This window comes from Molothrus ater, chromosome 2 (assembly GCF_012460135.2).
Source record: "Molothrus ater isolate BHLD 08-10-18 breed brown headed cowbird chromosome 2, BPBGC_Mater_1.1, whole genome shotgun sequence".
NCBI lineage: Eukaryota > Metazoa > Chordata > Aves > Passeriformes > Icteridae > Molothrus > Molothrus ater.
In genome coordinates this window covers 3,825,898-3,846,076 of record NC_050479.2, presented here as the reverse complement: position 1 = coordinate 3,846,076, position 20,179 = coordinate 3,825,898, and the positions used below count along the sequence as shown (strand labels likewise).

At 44.7% G+C, this 20,179-nt stretch overlaps 1 protein-coding gene across 1 annotated transcript in view; it reads right to left on the bottom strand.

Annotated features, from left to right (window-relative positions):
* Window positions 1-18,107, bottom strand: part of PCP4 (Purkinje cell protein 4) — a 51,927-nt gene extending 33,820 nt beyond the window's left edge. The window contains exon 1 of the mRNA XM_036383096.2: window positions 17,990-18,107. Coding sequence (XP_036238989.1) covers window positions 17,990-17,998 — 9 coding nt within the window. The 5' untranslated portion in view covers window positions 17,999-18,107. The remainder of the gene's footprint in view (window positions 1-17,989) is intronic.
* Between the last annotated feature and the right edge of the window lie 2,072 nt (window positions 18,108-20,179).

Sequence of the window (20,179 nt, the reverse complement as noted above, 5' to 3'; positions counted from 1 at the left end):
TGCCAAGTGACAGGTGGCAAACACCAAGGCAGTGGAAATATTCACAGTGGCAGAGTACCAGAGTGGTTACAATAGCAGGAACTTCCCAGCTTAGGAGTGGTCATTCTGTGAAAATTATTCCCCAGAGAAAGCACCCCAAGGTGGATAAAGGTATTTAAAGGATATGGCAAAACTAATATTTCTTATGCAAAATTACTCATGCTTGTGTGTGTTACTGAACTAAAGAAATAGTCCTTTAGGGTTGTTCATGTAGGAATCTGGAAATGTTAAAATCAGAGAATAAACGCAGCTGCACTCAGCCACCAGAGGCAGCACATCCTCAAGCACCAGGGAAGTGAACAGCACTGCAAACCAAATGGTTTTTACCAATAGCTGGACAGTCATTTTCTCCCAAGAAAATTCATACAGCCATACTTATCTGAAGGCATTTTCTCTAAAATTTCTGGTTAAAACCTTCTCTGCTTTGGTTTCTCTCTTTTGTCTTTCCAAGCAGTGGTATTTCCAAAGTATTTTTTGTATATAATAGACCTAATCATGAGGTAAGAACAAAACCTTCACGTGTACTCTTAGCTCTGACATGGAAAATGGAAATATATTTGTTTTCTCCCTGGAGCCTCTGAGCCAAGACAAAAACTTGGCCAATAACAGAGAATGGGATTCTAAAGGGAGGAACACCTTTGACAAAAGCATAAGTTACCAACAGCCAGAAATCAATACATCCCCCAACAGCCAGTTTTGCTTTGTGCCTTTATTTAATGTCTGGTTAATAATTCCATGTTTCAACTCTAAACTGCACTTTAAAGAAGATTTCAGTGTTCATTTACAAACTACTTTACTTTTCCTATCAATAAAAAGTACCTATATTCCTTTTCTTCCCCTGTATATTTTTAAAGATTTTTCCAAGTTGTGTTATTTCCTGAGCATTTCAGGCTGTGCTACTTAAGCTTTATGAAAGCTTCTCTTTCCTCCCTAGGCTATACCTGTCAGGTTCAGTCTGCTTATGATGGAGTGCTGGAATATGGATTCACACATTTATTTCGTGTCTCGAGATTTCCCCTCGGGGAGAGCAGAATGTTGTCAAAGAAAAAGAATAAAAACTTGGCTTTGGTAAATTAAGGTTTTTCTATTCATGAGGTCACGGTATTTTTCTTTAAGTCTGAAATCAGTTGCAATATTCTGCAGCCATTTGTTTGATTGGTGACCGCTGAACTTGTACAGAAAGAAACCTGAAAGTGTGCCAAGCCAGCTTCTGAGAGCTCTTTTCCTTTGGTTATAGATGTATTTTGATCTATGAGCCCTGTGCTGTCTTCCAAGTGACTGCAATGGATTTGAAAGTCAGAATCAGCTGCTCATTAACAAGGCACTGAAACTCAGGAAAAAGCCAGATACAATGGGATCATCCTCCTGCAAAGCCTTTAGTCTTATATTTCAATCCATTCAGTGGACCTACTTTTCAAAACATTTTCAAGGTGTTGGTATTATTAGCAGCTAGAGTTTCTTTTTTCTTCCATCACCTTTCACGATGCTACTGCAGGTTCCAGAACAAAGCTGAGCTTTTTAATGTGGTTCAGAGCAAAAGGGGACTGAACACGAGGAGGAGTTACTGGGGGTATTTTCAAGAAGCAATGGAAGAAATGCTGGGATAGCAGATATTGTCCATAGATAAGATAAAATAGATGAAATTAAAATCACTGAAATACAAGAAAAGCAATAATAATTTCTGGGATCTGATAGGCTGAACAGCCTCAGCTCCCTCAGCCTTTTCTCCCAACAGAGAATTCCCATCTCCTATAACTTGTAGCCAGCTCCCTTCCTTCAGAGACTGCTTCTGCAATTCCACAGCATCTTTTAAGGCAAGCACCAGGACAGAAACACTGAATAAACTTTCCACCAGGCATCAAAGAAACATCAGAGCTGAAATGAACACGAGTGCAGACCTGTAATGATTTTACAGTAAAACATGATAAACAGTTTTGTTGCTATGTTGCGTAGGAGGAAACAGAGTTTATGACTGCTTCGGGCTATATTAATTTTTAACTCAGTGGTTTTACAAAACACCAAAGACACATAATTAAAAATGTCTCCAAAAATCAAAGTGACTCCCAATTTGTCAGCAGAGGAAGTTCAAAAGAATTCTGCCATATGCTCCAAATCTCAGTAAGAAAAGAACAGGTTGGCTTTCCTGTTCAACTCTCAGAGGCCAGTTAATGTGGTATGAAAATCTGTACTAAATTAGTCCCCAAGGCGAGCAAACTGAGGTCAAAAGTGAACTTTGAGCCACGAGGACATTTCAAGAAGAATGTTAAATTACTGCAGCAGCTTTTTGACTCGTTCTTCTAGCCCCTGCTGCACCCCCAAGCCTAATTTTTGCCTTTAATCTTACATTCTGTTCTTGTCTTGAAATAGCCTGACCTTTTCAGCAATGCTTTTAATTAGCACCTCAGTGTTAGGGATTGCAGCCAGGTGTTGATTAGAGAATTTTTAGGGGCAGAAGGGTTGTTTGTTTTATGGTGAGCCACAGAAAAGTCCAAGATCAGGGACATGAAACTGCCAGAACGTTCTGACAAATGGGCCCTTCCAGATAATAACACCAAGTTGATGCTTCGCCTCAGTGCAGGGTCAACAAGGTACAAAAGGCTGAATCCCAGGAAAGCAGTGGCTGCAGATTTTCAACAGGATGTGTTTCTACATAAAAGAATGAAAAAAAAAAAAGATCCAAGAGTGGAATTAAAAGAATAGAAACAGGTGGAAAGTCTCAGTAAAGTGGACAGCAGAAAAAGTCAGCATAGACTGACAGGGGTGACACATATGAAAATTTATTTAGGATGTTCTGCATTGGCAAGGGGAGCAGCAGGGAAATTTGTGCATGTCCTAAGCTTTTCCTAATTTGTGCATGTCCTAAGCTTTTCCTAAGCTTTGTTTTGATACTCTAAGGTGTGACAAAAGGAAATACACGTTGGTACTAAGCAACACAAAAAAGCTGTGGCTTTGCCAGCACTGTGCCAAGCAAGCCTTCCCTCTGCATCACCATCCCTTCCCCATACAAAGATTTATCTTTAAGAAACATAAATGGAATCCAACTAAACTATTTCATAAGGACCAATTTTTATAGTATTCTGCTTTAATTAAAAAAAAAAACTCAGCTGTTTCAGCCTCAATATGAAAAAAGTACTGCAAAATAAATATCAAAGATTTATGGAGTTTATGATCTTTCTGCAATAAAAATGTCACTGAAAATATCTGCTTAGGGACTTGTGGTGTTTTTCAAGGAAGGAAAGCTTCCCAGTCACAGCAGCATGATCAGGAGATACATCAGAATCTAAACGAAAATCCAGAATTTAAGTAGGGGAAAGAAGCAAGCAGTATGACTTGAGACGAGTGGCTACACTGCAGAATTTGGGATTTCAGTATGATTATTTAGGATAAGTTCTCCTGTACTGGAGATTTCTGTGTCACTACCTCTTTCTAACGTCATGTACCAACCTGAAACTGTGGCACTCAGCATTTCACACCCTGCAGTGTGAAAAACATTACTCTTAGCCACAACACAGTAATAATTTGGTTTAGAAATGGATAAAGTAAATCACAATGCTTAAAAATAAAAAAAAATTAAGAGCAAGGAAAATTATGTTGCTGTGACAGAAAGATTTTGGTTGCTGAAGCTGCAAGGGATTCCAGTAAGGGGACTGGAATTTTAGCACCACTAAAAAGTATTTTTTGAATTATATATCAGAAAGCATGGAAATGAACAGCTGGGAGAGATAAAGCACCCTGCTGGAGAGCCAGGCACAACTTCTATCATTTCACTCATTTCCTTCTAATTATTTCTTCTCCAAACTGGTCTGCAGCACAGACAGATGGCAAATCCCAAACCAACTCAGTGACGTACAGGTTCACTCACATCACTCACCTAAAGAACATCTGCAGCCAGGGCTGAAGAACCCCTGACAGGAGCTTGGATAAAGCAATAAAAACTGCACAAGACACTACACAAATAAACCCTCCTCACTCATCTCCTTCTGCCTCCTTTACAAGTTCCTCCACTCTTCCACACATTTTTATAGATGTGGGACTGAATATTTATGAGATAGAAGTGTCCTTCAAAGGCCACATTTAAGGGAATTGCAGCAGGTACAGAACACCTAGCCAAGACTTGGTTGGAATGATGGATAAATCTGATAACGTGTCTGTTACTTCTGTCTAACACATCATTGGGAGAGATCACAGACTGCATTTCCTGAGCAGCCTGACAGAAAGAAAAATTATTTATCAATTTATACTTCCTCACCTATGTATCCCCTCCTCCCTGCATGCTTCTCTACTCCAAGGGAGTTTTCCACAGCCAGTTTTCTGTCTGTTTTCCTTTGCCAGGGCAGCACGATGTTGCCAGAGCAAGAGCACCAAAATCCATCTTTCCATACTGGCTGTCAAAGCTAAATGATCCCTGGCACTCTGACAACTCCTGTAATTATCCTCATGGGTCAGACAGTTTTCTACTTGACTGGGCTCCTGATTGTCCCTGATTTTATTAAGGCTTTCCTACAGCTATTTTAATAAATTAAAACTACGCAGGTGGGCTGAGATGAGCCAATGGGATTCTAACTGCAGTGGCTTCAAGCTGACAGAGGGACAGTGGATTTTTGGGACTTTTTTAGTCACTGAAGGGACGTGGTTATGCACATTGTCATCCTGGCAAAGCACAGTATTATCTGTCCAAAATTAACAAGTCTCTGATAACTACAAATGGTGTTTGCAGTGTGGCCATTGCCCATGCAGAACACACATTTTTATTTACATGTCTACACAAAATACACACACAGAGTGCTTCAGCACAGACCTGCTCAAAGGCTTAGGGCATTTGATTCAATTTAGGAGGCTGTGATTTGTTCACTTCTGTCCAGACAGAACTTCTGGCTTGAGGTGAATGCTCAGAGTGTACACAGTCAGCAGGAGGAGCAGGAGGTCCTTCAGCACTGAGCACACTTAGAACCATGGAATGGTTTGGGCTGGAAGGGACCTCAAAGCCCATCCAATGCCACCCCTGCCATGGCAGGGACACCTCCCACTGTCCCAGGCTGCTCCAAGCCCAGTGTCCAACCTGGCCTTGGGCACTGCCAGGGATCCAGGGCTGGAATTCCATCCCAGCCCTGCCCACCCTGCCAGGGAACAATTCCTCATTGCCAAGATCCCACCCAGCCCTGCCCTCTGGCACTGGCAGCCATTCCCTGGGTGCTGTCCCTGCATCCCCTGGAAATTGTCTCTCTCCAGCTTTCCTGGGGCTCCTGCAGGCCCTGCAAGGCCACCCTGAGCTCAGCCCAAAGCTTCTCCTGTGCAGGTGAACAATCCCAGCTGTGCCAGCCTTTCCTCCCAGCAGAGCTGCTCCATCCCTCTGCTCATCCTGGAGCCTCCTCTGGGCTCTCTGCAGCAGCTCCAGCTCCTCCCTGGGCTGGGCCCCAGGGCTGGAGGCAGATCCCAGGATAAATTAGGAGGCATCTGATGAAAATGGGCTGAGGGAATCACAGCCTGGGATAGAGGAACCTACTTACAGTGCTGGTTTTAAATATTCTAATAGCACAGAAAAGAACTTTAGCTGTGCCCCACTTTTGCCGATGCTGGGCTGTAATTTATAAATCAGCACAGTGAGAACCTGCTGATTTTGTATTCAGATTCCATATAATGTTGTAAACTGAATATTTACACCAACACCAAATGTAATCAACATAATTAGCACAAACAGTAGCTTGCTTAATATTTAGGTTATTAGCATATTTTGAATTAAAACATTATTTCTCCAAAGACATTGTAATCACAATTTTTTATTTTTTTTTCAGAGGCAGGGATTAATGGAATCTTTGAAGTTAATTTTGAAAGCAGCTGCAAGAATGTATTTCCCAAATCCTGTTAATTACCATGCCAGCCATGAGAAGTAATCCCTTTTTTTTTTTTTTTCTGCAGGAAATGGAAGATTTGATCCAGCATGGTTTATTTACAGGGCTAACTCAGATATGGACAAGGAGCTGTCTTCAACTCAGCAGAATTACTTTTATGAGTGGAACTGGAACCTCGGTGTGGTGCTGTGGAATTTCCCTGAATTGCAAGTTGGGTTTTGTTTAGCAAAGGGCAAAGAGAGTAAAATCAACTACAAAAAAACCTTCTCACACCACCTGCCAAAAAGTGACCTCATTTCTCACTTGGACATGGGTGATACAGCCCATATCCCCATTACACTGAGGTCTCCTCTTTTTCCACTTCCAGGGTGACCTAAGAGGAATATTTCAATTACATAAAAATTTATTAAGCTAGATGGCATAAATAAAAACTGACTGGTTTTATTTATCTTTATCCATTTTATTTCTATTTATCTTAAGGTGGTTTCTTCCTTTTTTTCCCTCCTATTATTTCTTATCTATTGGTAGCATCAGACCTGGCATTACAGTTCCAAAAAGGGCATTTTGGGGCAGGAAACCTGCCTTAAGAACTCCTACTTCCCATTAGAGCCCAATCCAGCCACACCTTCCCATCTCCAAGGCCTCATTTCTTTGGAAACAATTGTTTGCAAGGTCACACGGAAAATAGGAGCACTGAAATTATTCAAGTTAAAAATAACTCTTCAGCAGAGCTGTGTTGAAAATAATCATTGAAATGATCCAGCTAAAAAAAGAAATACATATTTCAACTGCTTCTGTTGATCATTTCAGTCGTGTAGTTGATGTCTCTGATCCACAAACAGCTGTACCAGGGCAACCTAAATTATCAGCCTTGGTCCCCTGTGTGAAATACAGGCAGGGCACCTGACTGGGAACAAGAGAAAACCTTGGGGATTTGGAAACAGCATTTGGATACAGACAATATCCTGGGTATCCTTTCAAATCAGTATCCCCAGCCAGGAAGAGTGTCCTAAGCCAATTAAGGGCTCAGAGTCCCTGCCTAGGCATAATATAACTGATTATGGATAGTGGTTTTGTAGCAAAAAATTTCCTTTATATTTTATTCTTCCAAGCCCTTCTGAAGTTTTGCGTAATGCAATTTGCTGAGCTCTAAACCCAACTGTAATTGAGTTAGAGGTTGTCTTCAAGGGCCAGCTTGGATTGTTCACAGCAAAAATCGGCGCTGACAAATTGCTTCATCTCTGATCATATTGGCTGTCATTAATTAAACAGGCTGCTTCTTCCAAGACTGCAAAAATTCTGGTGCTTGGTTTTGGGTTTTTTTTGTTGGTTTTTTTTTTTCTGTTGGCATGTTTTTATTTCCAATTGAACCATTAAAAAGCAAAAAAAAAATCTGTTTTTACTTCCCTGCTGTTTCCCTACATATTTCAGAGTTAAACAGGTATTATCACAGTCAGTTAGACTGCTCTAGTAACTGGGCCAGCCAGGATTTTCCAAAAATATTAATTATGGCAGTTTCAAGCCACCATTCAAAGGAACTTTCTGCCTTCAGCCTGGGGCAAAGCCTTTGATTTTCAAGACAAGGGCAAGACCAAGTGGCAGGGATGTTTCTGCATCATTTAGTCTACTGTTTCACCCACCCCAGGGAGTCAGTCTGGTCCCAGAGAGGGGCTGGGAGCAGCCCCAGCTCTTGGGATTTCTGCTGCTCAGACTGACCCCAAGAAAAGATGGAAAGTCTCTGTTCCCAGCCCAGCGCTCGAATAAGGAGTCAGAGCTCTTCAGTTCTCGGTCTCAAGGTTGTTTATTGCTCCTTATCTATAAAATTCTTTCTCCTATCCAGCTGAGGTCTGTTCAGCAAGACAGTCCAGGCACTCTGCCTGCCCCCAGGGTGGTGTTATGTCTTTATACTAAAAACTACGTGTACAATATTTACAATTGCACTTACAGATTGGTTTAGAGTAGAAGGTCACTGTCTAACATAGGTGATAGGGATTGGGAAGCAATTGTAAATATTGTACAGGTAGTTTTTAGTATAAAGACATAACCCTGCCCTGGGGGCAGGCAGAGTGCCTGGAACTGTCCTGCTGGATGGACCTCGGCAGGGCAGGAGAAAATTTTTTACATGTAAAATACAATAAACAACCTTGAGACCAAGAAATGAAAAGCCCAGACTCCTTCTACAAGCGCCAGGCTGAGAAAAGAGACTTTTGAACTCTTCTCGGGGTCATCCTGACCAGCTAAAGAGCCCAACAGGAGAAAGGCTGGACACACCAGATCCCTCCATCTTGCCTCCTGAACCCCCATTCTAAAAACCCCAAAATCTACTTTTTCACCCTGTGATAAATTCACTGTCATTCTACTTAAACTGTTGTGGCTTGCAGATCTTATCTAAGTTTGGTAATTTGCTCCACGGGTCATAATCAAACCCAGAGGGGCATCCTGGGCTCTGTGCCAGGGTCTCTGAGCCCCTGGCAGGGGTCTTGGCTGCTCAGGACAGCCAGAGGGGTGTCCTGGGTTCTGACACCCATCTGCTGGGATGGCAGGAACTTCTCCAGGGTCACCCCAGCACCAGGGAATCTGTGGATGATGAGTGTGCCCAGCCTTGGCAGCACAGCCTTGCCCACGGGGATGACACAAAGCTGACACCCCTGGCTCTGTGCCACGGGCACATCCCTGCCAGGGGGACCCAGGATGGGCTGCTGGAGGTGCCCTTGATGTGGGGCAGTGCTCAACAGAGGGTTTGTCCTGCATTGTTCCCATCTGGATGGGGAATGACCTGCTGAGAGCTTTAGAGGAGCTGCTTTGTTAAGGGGGGGATGTGGTTCAGAGCAGAGCTCTTGGCACTGGGAGGAAAAACCACAGCCAAGGGATTAGAAAGAAATCTGCCACAGAGAAAGGAAAATGGGCAGGGTGAGGCACAAGGTCACCTTGATGGCCACGAATCAGGGACAGAGATCAAATAAACTCATATGTAGCAAGCAGGAGACAAGTCAGGTCACTGCCTCTGTTCACAAGATGGACAGAAAATTGGGATTTCCGCAAATCAGAAGCTCTGAGGACCCTGCAGCTGCTCAGGGAAATTGCTGCTGAGATCCATTTTATTGCTAACAGCAGAGAGAAGATAAAGCAATTTTCACAGAAAAGCTCTAAGAGTTCCCAAGGTCCCTGGCCCCAGCCAAGACAGACCAGGTTACCTGCCCTGAGCCTAAATCCATCCCTGTGAGGGTAGGGAGGCCCTGGCACTGGCTGGCTTGAGAATCTGTGGATGCCCCATCCCTGCAAGTGTCCAAGGACAAGTGGATGGGGCAACCTGGGATAGTGAAAGCTGTCCCTGCCCAGGGCAGGTTGGAACAAGAAGATCTTTAAGGTCCTTTCCAACCCAAACCATTCTGTGATTCTATAAACTGTGTTTTCCAATTCAAGTTCAACGAAAACTTGCAAGTTTCTCCATGTAGCCCTCTTTCATTCTGTCTTCAGTCTCACATGATGAACCAGGCTCCATTCTGCACTTTGTGTCTTGCATATGAAATAAAAGAAAAAACATTTGTGCCTCATTCACACATGAACATGGCAAAACATCCTGCAATGCCATTAAAAATGGCCCTTAGGTGCTCCTACAAGAAAAGCCATGCATTTTGCTAATAGTCTCCCAAACTTATCCTGGGACTAGTGAGAAAATAGTTTCCTTAGAAGTTCCATGCAGAAAGCAGATTTAGATTCAGCTGTGCTGCCTGACACACTGCAGTCAGACAAAAACATCTATTAAAGACTTACATGGCATGACTGCAAAAGCTATTGCTAAAATTCAGGTAATTTTCAATTTGGGTTCTCTACAATTCACAATATTAAAGTAGAAGCTTTGCTACCAATGTTCCCACACCTGCAGATCCATCCCCCAAGTCCAATTCCAGGACAGAAGAGCACCAAGCTTTTGATCCACAGAAGGAATACAAAGCAAAGCTGAGAATAAAAGGCCTGTGAGAAGGAGAGGATCTCCTGTAAACTATCCTGAGAGGTTCATTCAGCTTGCTTTGGGTGTTAGTGCTCTCCAGTAGCTTGCAAAATATGCTGAAGGAAAGAAGTGATAACTAGCCAAGTCTGACTGGCAAATTAAAATTGGCATCAAGCTGGCCTGCCTTAGGCATTTGGCTGCCCTGCTTAAACTGCAGCACATGTGTGCTGGCACATGCACTCCCAAATGTGCCAAGCCAACAATATGTTTGCTCTCTTCCAGGGGTGTGTATCTGTCAGCTCTGACTGCAGCAGTGAGAAGTGTGAAGCAGCCATGAAGCCACATGGCTCATTTTCCCCTCCATGTCATCTGCCTGCCCAGTCATCCTTCCTCCTCCTTCCTTCCCATCAACTTAATGTTTCTAATTTCTGCCAGTTTATCCTCTGACCTCATATTTTATAAGTACTCTTTTAGAATTCCAAGAAACAGATTTCCAGGTTGTTCAGATTTCCTCCTGGAACACTACAATAAAAAGTTCAAATAAAAGTCATTATTCAGAGCATTTCCATTAATGTTAAAATTATGTGCTTTACAGTCAACATGCAGAGTATTCAGTATTTTAATACCAGAATAATTTAATGCTGGCTATTGCAAAGAAAAGCTTTTTTCCTCCAAGGGAAAAAGAGAAAGAAAGATCCCCAAGAGAAAAAAGAACCCCATTTCTTGAAACGTTAAGGCTAGAGAATGAAAATCACTACAATTCAAATGGAGAACACACTTGTGATTTTTGTAAGGGTTATTTTTCTGCCTCTGTACCCTCTCACCTAAACTTGGACTTCAGCCTTTTAAAATGTGTTCTCATATTGACCTAGGCATTGCACCCTGATACTCACCTGGCCAAACCAACCTCACCTACTGCTTGGTAAGGCAAACATTTCATGGGAAAATACTCTGATGTCTGTGAAAAGCACTCTCTGGTCTTCCTTCATGTCCTGAGTGTCACTAGAGAAAGGTCTGATATCCTCAAAACAATCACTTCTGTCCTCAGATCTATTAATTTTTGCTTCATCTGCTGTTACACACTTGCATTTTGGGAAAAGGCTGTTGAGTCATGGTACCTGCTGGGTAAGCAGGCTGGTTTTGTTGGTCACAGTGGGCACATGGAGATGCAAAATCACCCCCAGATACTAGCAGTGGGTGCTGTCAGCCTCCCAACACTCTGCCCAGGGATTTTGAAGCTGTGCAGACCCCAAGTCTTCATTTAAGATCTCTTCCACTCCCTGATTCACTCCAGGAGAGCTGGTGAACTCTCATCAAGCTGATTTAGCAGGACATAGACTGGTCCCATTTCCAGGGTCAGCCCTGGTCAGAGCTGGCTTGGGCATTTCTGAACTGTGCTCCATCATTCCCAGAAAAGGTGCACCCAAAATCCCTACAAATCCACCCACACCAGTGTGTGCAGCCAGCCAGGATCCCCAAAGGGATCTCTCCCTTTTACTTTCAGGGGACTCCTGTTGTGCAGTGATCCAAAATGAACCTCCACAGCCCTGCTGCTCACTCCTTCCAAGCTTAAACCATCATAAATTGATCACATTTCAGGTTTCTCTGGTTCTACTGCTGCAGCTTCCCACTTCTGCTGGCACCATTCAGTAGCTGTGGCCCCACAACCCACCAAGAATCCAACTGGCAGCCAAGAAACACCAGGTGAGGCTGGTGACAAAGCAGCTCAGACCTTTCTGTCAGGCATTTGGACACTCAGACTCAATGGTAAAGATATCAAATACACACCTCCAAGCATCTTGGCAGAGCTAGAGTCCGTAGGCTCCCAAGATTTGATGCCTACCCAGTGCCACCCTTCTCAGCAGCTCATTGCCTCAGCCCAGGGATCTCTGAGGTCTCCAAGGTCAGACGGAAGGACACCAGATTGCACAAGTTTTTGTACTTTCTTCTTTTTCCTTTTGCTTCTTACTTTCATCTCTCACAAAAGAGCTCTCTAACATCATCCTGTCTACTGTTACAGCACTCACAGTGTCAGCTACACCACTGGTTAAGGTCATATTTCATGCACTCTACACTAAGGTGAGAATGCAAGAACATTCAGTGTCTATAAAGTAAGACTTTCTCTTGAAGAGGAAAGACAGTTCAGCTGTAACTAATATTCAAGTCATGTAGGCAGACAATTTTCATTTCTTCTCTGACTAAACTTGTGCTTCTCCCTCCAAATTCCATGTTAGTGCATAAATAAGGCTTTATCCCTCTTGGTATGAATTGATGAGGTGAGACAGCACCAGCCAAAGACCTGCTCTGTGTGGCACTTGCCCAATTTACCTCTAAGTAGACTTAGAGGAAGCAGACATGGAGAGTGGGGATAAACTGTGACCCCAAATCCTGGCCTTTATAATATTTCACAACTGATTTCCTTTGCTGTTGCTTGCCATTTATTTTCCTAGTCTGTCTTCCACCTCTTTTTTTTATAAGAGAACTAGAGACTGGTTTTCTGAATTAAAATTAGAGGACAAAGTTAAAAAAGGATTATTTATGAGTTGACCTAGTTTATAGGTATCTAGCATATTTTTTGATCTATTTAGGAACCCAATACCCAAACAACTGAAGAAACAGAAGAAGTTTCCTTAGAAAGAGGGGGAATGTATGTTTTTCATCTTCATGAGAAGACCCTGTGCCTTGCAGAGTACCTGCTACGTGGCTCAGGGAATTCAGGGTTCTGCTGCCAAGTGAGAGGCTGAAGGAAGGAATTGCTTTCCCCCATCCTCCTCAGCCACTGGGGTGTCTCAGGATCGGCACACCCAGTGGTTAGCCCACTTCAGCCACTGGGGTGTCTCAGGATTGGCACACCCAGTGGTTAGCCCACTTCAGCCACTGGGGTGTCTCAGGATTGGCACACCCAGTGGTTAGCCCACTCTGTTACAAGCTCTTCCATAGCAGAGTTAGAGGCAAAACATGCAAACACATTTTCCAAGCCATTTCTACAAAAAAAACTGAGACAGACAAGAGCAAATGGCAGTTTGGAAATCAATATTTTATTCAAATTAAAGAAACAAAACACAACAACAAAAAACCCAGAAACCTTTAATGGAAATGCCACTGCTGTTCTTGCTGAAGTTATTTCACATTTCATCACTAGCATGATCTAGATAATGTAATAACTGTTGGATGATGACTCCTATAAGCTTGCCAATTCATTACAAATTTAGGGATATTGGACAGGAAACTAATATTCCTTTGCAGCCTGAAATTATATTGTACTCTCAAGTCCTGCAGCATGCAGGTTGGAGTAAGTTGCTCTTTTACAAGGAAACATGATATCAAAGCACACTATTAAAGCTAAATGTCCTTTTTTAGTGTGTTGCCTGAATCTGTTGGCATTCTACACATGGCAAGAAAACCCGTGAGCTTCTGCCAGTGTCATCAAATTAAGATCAATTTCCAACATCACTTCTAAGTGCTATTTTAGAAGATGCTTGATCCCACTGAAACCACACTGATGGAAAGAGTAGGCAAAGTGACAGATGTAAAACTTATTGTTCTCCCTTCTTCCTCCTCTTTTGAGCTGCAATTTACCACTCAGCTAATAAATAGATGTGAGTTAAAATTAAAAACTGATGTTCATGTGCTTATTGATCCCACCCCCATCCTGGAACAGCTGCAGAATTTCCTCCTCCTCTCTGCCATGTTCTTGCTGGGGTTTTTAGAGCTGCACAGTTTTGTACCTACTGTGGGTATAAGGTAAATAATTAACAATTGGGGTCGTGGCAATATCAGAAAAATGCAACCAGAAGGGCCCCCCTAAGGTGAGGGGCTGGCTCAGACACCCAGCAGGACTGGAAACACCAGAGCAGAGACCAAGAGCTCCTCTAAACAAATATGGTGTGTCCTTCCCTTAAAACAGCAGTTCTCTGATTTGGTGCCATCAGGATTATGGTTGTATAATCCTCCCTTGTGTTAATGTGGTTCCAAGATGCTGAATACCATTTCAATGGAATGGTTTCAAGGGAATTCAGGAGAGCAAACCAGGAAAGAACCCCAGTTTTACCATTTAACCACCTGAAGCAGACACGGTTTCAACCAAAAACCTCCACTTACACCCAATATCTCATACATTGCCTGTCCTTCTCCAACAGCCTCCTGCTGAACACTCCTGTCCAGAGGGACAGGGACCTGCTTCAGGCTCTCCCTCAAGAAAAGGACACTCTCTTTGGGCACTGGGACACACCCAAACCATGGAGCATCGCTTGTTTGGAAGGCTGCCTTGCTGATGGGTGTGTTACAGACACACCTCAGGCACTGGTGAAGCTCCTTTTTCAGAAGAACATTTTTGACCCCAGAGTTATCCCTGCACCTCTGCTGAGCTGGCTGCTTGGACACCTCCTCCCAGTGAGGGTGGTCTGAGCTCCAAAGCAAAGATTCAGCTCTTGAGGCTGCAGAGCAGAGCTGCATGAGCAGCTCATCCCCCAGGAACACCCTGCACCCCCCAATTACATACAGGGCACACAAACATGATCCTTTTGAAGGTGGGCACAGCACAGCAGGGCCTGCAGGATTCCAAACCCACCCTAAGGCAAAGAGCCTGGTGCAGCTCAAAGAAGCAAAAATTTAGTGTTCTTTGCTTTCAAAGCCTGACCAAAAATTCTGCATTTACACAGAGATCAAGTCTCCAGCACTTTACCTTCCCAACTAAGAGAGACCCTTAGAGCTCTCTGAATTTCATGTGCCTGGTTGTTTGACACCTGTTTCCAAAGGAAAGCCAGAATATTCCTGTCTGGTGAGCAGGCTGATGCTCAAAGATAAAAGGCTGCTGGCTCAAAGTGCACACCACTCACAGTGTGCACATCAGCACCCTGGCAATCAGTGCTGTACTTCACTCACGTTGCACAAGGCTCTTCCAGGGCATGTTCTTCAATCATAGGTGCCTCAGGCAATCAAAAAGAGATTTCCCAAATGGCTCTCCTAAAGTTACACACCTAAATAAGATGTATTGAATCTGAGATTGTCCCCTACACCAGCAGCACCACTCTGACCCTTTTAAAAGAGGAACTAAATGCATCCAAGGCAATCTCTGCTGGAGACTCCTCATCCCTGAGCCACTGGAGCAGCACCCAGGGCTGTGAGACCACATCGTTCAAGTGCTCCCTTTCCTAAGGCCAGAGCTGATTCCTGATGACAACCACGAACATTCCACACAGAAGGCAGGAGTGAACATCATAAAAGTGTCAGTGTGATTGAATGCCTCTTGTGAAGCCTCATGGCAGGGGAGTAGCAGGACCCAACATCATCTGCAACGTGTCAGGGTAGTTAAATGAGTGACCAGGTGACAGGATTCCCTGTGTGAATGGAGTTTGTGCCAGATGGGAGTCCAGAGGCTGTGAATAAAGATCTGGCACTGGTCTGTGGGCACATTACCCCACTTGAGCCTGTGTGACTGGAGATCTTTAATGGAAGCCAGGCTGCCTCTCATGGCTGCTCCCTGACAGCAGCTGATAGTTTTCAGCACAGCTCCCCTCTCCAGGCTCATTAAAAACAACAGAGAACAGCCACAGACCTACAGAAAAGGCTCCCCAGATATTTGAGGACAGACTTCCACAGCTAAAGATGCATTTCAATGCACACTGATATTCCCAAGGAATTCCCATCCAGCTAAGGGACATGTCTGCCACCAAACCAGGCAGCAGGAAGCATAAATCACATTTTTCAAAGCCCCTAGGTCAACTCTTGCACCTCACATTCCCAATGGCTACTTACAGGGCCAGAGTTCTGCCCAGCAGAAGGAACTCATTAAACACATTTTCAGACAAATACTGCAGAGAAAGGAATGTCATGTTCTTCCTACAGGCAAGGTCCTTATCCTTCCTGAAAAAATATAATCTAGCTGCTAGAAAATAGAAATGTACTACAGGCAGATGAATAACTGCTTCCTTTTCAGCTTTCTCCTCCAGGAGATTGGTGATCACAAAACGGTTTGGCTTAGAAGGGACCTTAAAGATCATCTTGTTCCAGCCCTTGCCATGGGCAGGGACACCTCCCACTATCCCAGGTTGCTCAGATCCACATCCAACCTCTCCTTGAGCACTTCCAGGGATCCAGGGCCAGCCACAGGTGCTCTTCATAACCTGTTGAAGAGCCTCACCACACTCATGATCACCCCAATCACTGCCCAGAAACAGAAAGAAGTCAATTTCGCTTGAAGCCTAAAATGAGAATTCATGCAAAGTCTCAGGAAATAACTCAGGGAGATGAAAGCTCTTCTCAGAGATTTCTGTGACCACATTTCCAGCGCTGCTCAAATCCAGGCAACTGGTAACAGAAAGCAAGAAAAAACACCATCCCAATCTCCAACACTGTTCTATGTGGGATAATCTATTGAAGGCTCTAATTGAGCCTCTTTTCAATCACCTCATCCACAGATTTATTTTTTTACCAGATTAAGCTAAAAATAAAAATATCTTTCAATTGCAGCATTGCAAGCTAAAACCACTGAGACCCCCCCACCCCAACACAGCAAACAGTTATCCAAGAGCTTCCCTTCTGCTCAGGGTATTTTTTTGTCTCATTTTTTTAAACAATCTTTTGCAGCGAGATGGTTTGGGGTGGTGTAGTTGCTCTCCTCTGCCTTTTGGGGAAGAGCTGACAGCAAGGAACAGCAGGGAGGCTTTTCTTCACTGGAGCTGAGGGTGATTAACTCCCCAATGTTGTCAGGGGAATGACAGCAGCACCGAAGACAGCGAGTGCAGTGCTCAGTGGCACAGGCACAGGACGCAGCTCTGCACCAGGGAAACATCTCCCAGCTCCAGGGGTTTGCTCTGTCAGGCACAAACAAATGCACTGGGAATAAAGAAGCCCTGGGCTAGTAGCAGGGAGGATCTTTACCTTCACTGAGTCTCTTCAAATCCAAAAGGCAATCAGCCTAATTCAAATTATGAAAGGTAATTACTGAGCAAATACAGCCAGCAGAAAGCTGGGACAAGAAAGCCTCATATAATTATAGCAGCACCACCCAAGCATCAGTCCTCTCCATAAGATTTCCCCCCAAATTATAAATTTAAAGTAAATTTTAGTGCTGCTGCATCTTACAGCACACTTCAGCCAACCTGGGCAGCAAAATCACAGCGGTTGAAACAAACAAACAAAAAAAAAGGCAACAAAAACCCAAACCAACACTGCAGGAACTCCAGCCAGGTGACAGAAATACAGGCAGCAGCAGAGGAGAGGATTCTCATGAAGAGATCCCTGTGCCTGATCCCTGCAGGCAGCAGAGATGAGGATTTCCTCTGCTCTCCCCACCTGGCATGACCTGAAAGCCAAAACGTGAGCTGCTCCTCACAAATCCCTGCACCACAGCCCAGGCTGCTCCTGCTTTTCATCTCTGCTCTACACCTCCAGGGCTGAGTGTAACACCTGCACAGCAAACAGTCACAGCTTATCCCGTGTCGCTCTCAATTTTGCTTCTAAAAAAGGAAAATCCCATTTGTTAATGGAGTAGCAGGTGTTTTGTAACAAACAGCCTCCAAAAATAGGTGCTGGGTTACAGGTACCTCTGCTGATTCCCAAAGAACGGGCTGAGCTGGAGAATGTGGGATCTCCCAGCTGAACCTAGGGAGTTATTCTGTCTAACAATACATTTAACTAAAAATTTTCTAGTCTGAACTTTTCCACTGCAAAGAAAAAAAAAAGGCAAGCAAAATCCCCACAAGTGCAAAATTCCAGCTTATTTATTTACAAGGGTACAAGTAATCCTTACATGTTTGGCACTATTTACATTTTTTCGCCTCGATTGTAATGCCTCTCAGGACGCTACTTACAAAGTTTACATCAGCACCCAACCAAAACCAGAGCGTTTTCTTCCATGAGCTCCATTAGGCAACTTTCCCACAACTTAACTAAACCCTCCTTCTTCTACAGGAAAGCGCTGGGTAGGTAGGAGAAATTATCCCAGATTTATAATTAAGACCCCAAAGGACAAACCCGCACCTTGCCTCACGCTCCGCAGGTGCACACACACCTGAGGGGATGCGCTGAACAGGAGATGCTGAGACCCCCTCAGGGGACCTCCGCAGCGCTCCCTCCCCAGCTGCCCGCACTGTCGTGACACTGACCCTCCGTCCTGCCCCTCCCGTTCCCGCTCAGCCCGGCTCACCTCGCTCATGTCGCGACAGTGTCCCGGTGTGACAGTGGCAGCGGCCCCGCCGGCGCTCAGCGCTCCCGCCGCGCCCGCGACGCGCCCGTTAAGAAGAGGCGCCGCGCGCCCGGCCCGGCCCGCGCCGGCCAATCAGCGCCGCGCGCGCGCGGGCCCCACCCAATCCCCGCGCTCCCCGCGATCCCGAGAGCGCGCGGCGCCCCCTGGCGGCCCTCAGAGCCCTCACGGCCGGCAGCGCTCCCCGCGTCCTCCTCCTCCTCTTTCTTTTTCCTCGTTTTCTTCCTCCTTTTCCTCGTTTTCTTCCTCCTTTTCCTCGTTTTCTTCCTCCTTTTCCTCGTTTTCCTACTCCTCCCCTTCCCTCCGCACTTCCCCGAGTGCCCGGCACCATGGGCTTCGGGCATCCCCACAGGGGAGAGCCACGAATTCCAGGTGTGTTCCCCAATAACGGGGAATTATTGCGGCAGATCGGATGAATAAATTAAATGGGGAACATTTTTTTTTTTCTTACGGTGAAAATGGTGAGGCACTGGAAGAGGTTGGCCAGGGAGGTTTTGGATGCCTCAACCTGGCAGTGTTCAAAGTCAGGTCGGAGCCTTGAGCGGCCTGGAATGGTGGAAGGTGTCCCGTGGCACAAGGGATGGAGCAAGATGATCTTTAAAATCCTTTTCTAGCCCCTTACAATCCTGTGATCCTATAAACCAGGCAGAGAATCTCTGCTCTGCTCCCCCCCTGGCTTTCCTCTGTGTCTCATCAGTCTTGCTGCCATTCCTGTTCCAATATACAGCATTTTTTCCAGAGATACACAGAAAACAGCCCTTTCTATCATTTCTCTGAATGGTTAATTAAAGCAAGACTTTGGGATGTGTGCTGTTGTGCTCCAGCATCTGTCTTTTGATGGAGCACAATCGCTATATTTGGCAATACACACTCAGATGCTCTGACTCACATATCTGTGAAGAAATATAGGTTCAATTAGCTCTGGGAATGCACTTAACTCCCTCAAATTTTTCTCAGATCAATAAAAAAGTTAAAGTATTATATTGGAAAGTCTAAGAAGCTTGACAAGCCCTCCCAGTTCCAGGGACTACCTTGCAGCAGCCTCATCTCTTCGCCAACATCTGTCTTCAGGGCCAGTATTAATAGAGGCAGGGAAATAAACTTGATGAGAAATCACATTTTTCCTTGGAGCTGGAGAGGCAGGAGGGGCTGGGCTCCTTCATTTGAGGATGAGGAGGGGTGTGTGTCCTGGGAATATTTTATGGATGCTGGCCAAATATGTAGGGATGGGATCAGGACAGCTGAAGCAGAATTGGAGCTGAATTTGGCAAGGGATGTGAAAAATAATAAAGGCTTCTACAAGTGTGTCGGCCAGAAAAGGAGGAGAAAAGAAAATTTACCCTTCTGGGAAACAAAACAAGAGACCTGAGATACTGATCACAATTTTTGCCTCTTTCATCATTCCACTATTCCCAGGACCTCCACCAGCATCTGGCATTTTTTAAGATTAACGTGAATTGTCCCAGTTTTTGGTGTGAGTGGCCCAAGCAGGCCACAAACATGGTAAGAGTTCATTGCACGAGCAGCTTCAGGAGCTGTCCTGTGAGGACCCAAAATAAAAATAATGATGAAGTTTAGCCCCTGAAGAAGCTGTGTTTCCCGTGACACCATTTTCCAGGGAAGAGCAATTGTGGGTGTATTGCATTAGTATTCCTGTTCTGACAGGAGTGCCACTGGTCTGTCAGCTTATGGATCCAAGGCACAATGCTAACATAAATTATTAACAGAGTATTGCTGATCAAAGGGCTCCCAATCTCATGGGAAGGGACACAGAAAACTGAGAGGAAATCTGCTCAGGTCCCTTTGACTCCGAGGGGAATCACGTCGGTCTCACTCTTCACCATGAAAAGAAACGTGTCAAATCCAAGCAGAAAATCTCCTGGTGATAATTCAGGCTGTGTGCCCCGAGAAGCAGGTTAGCAGAGAAAGCTCTCTGCACTAAATGCTGCAGGAGAACATACAAAATTGTTATTTTCTGATCTTTTTGGAGGAGTTCAGAGTTTAAGAGAGGCACCCTGGAGGGCACACTGAGCTGTGTCTGGGAGGTGGCACTCTGGAAACACAGCACCCAGCCTGGTGCCTCTTTGGGGGAACAATGCTGAGGTGTGACAGTGCCCTCCAAGCAGTGACTGC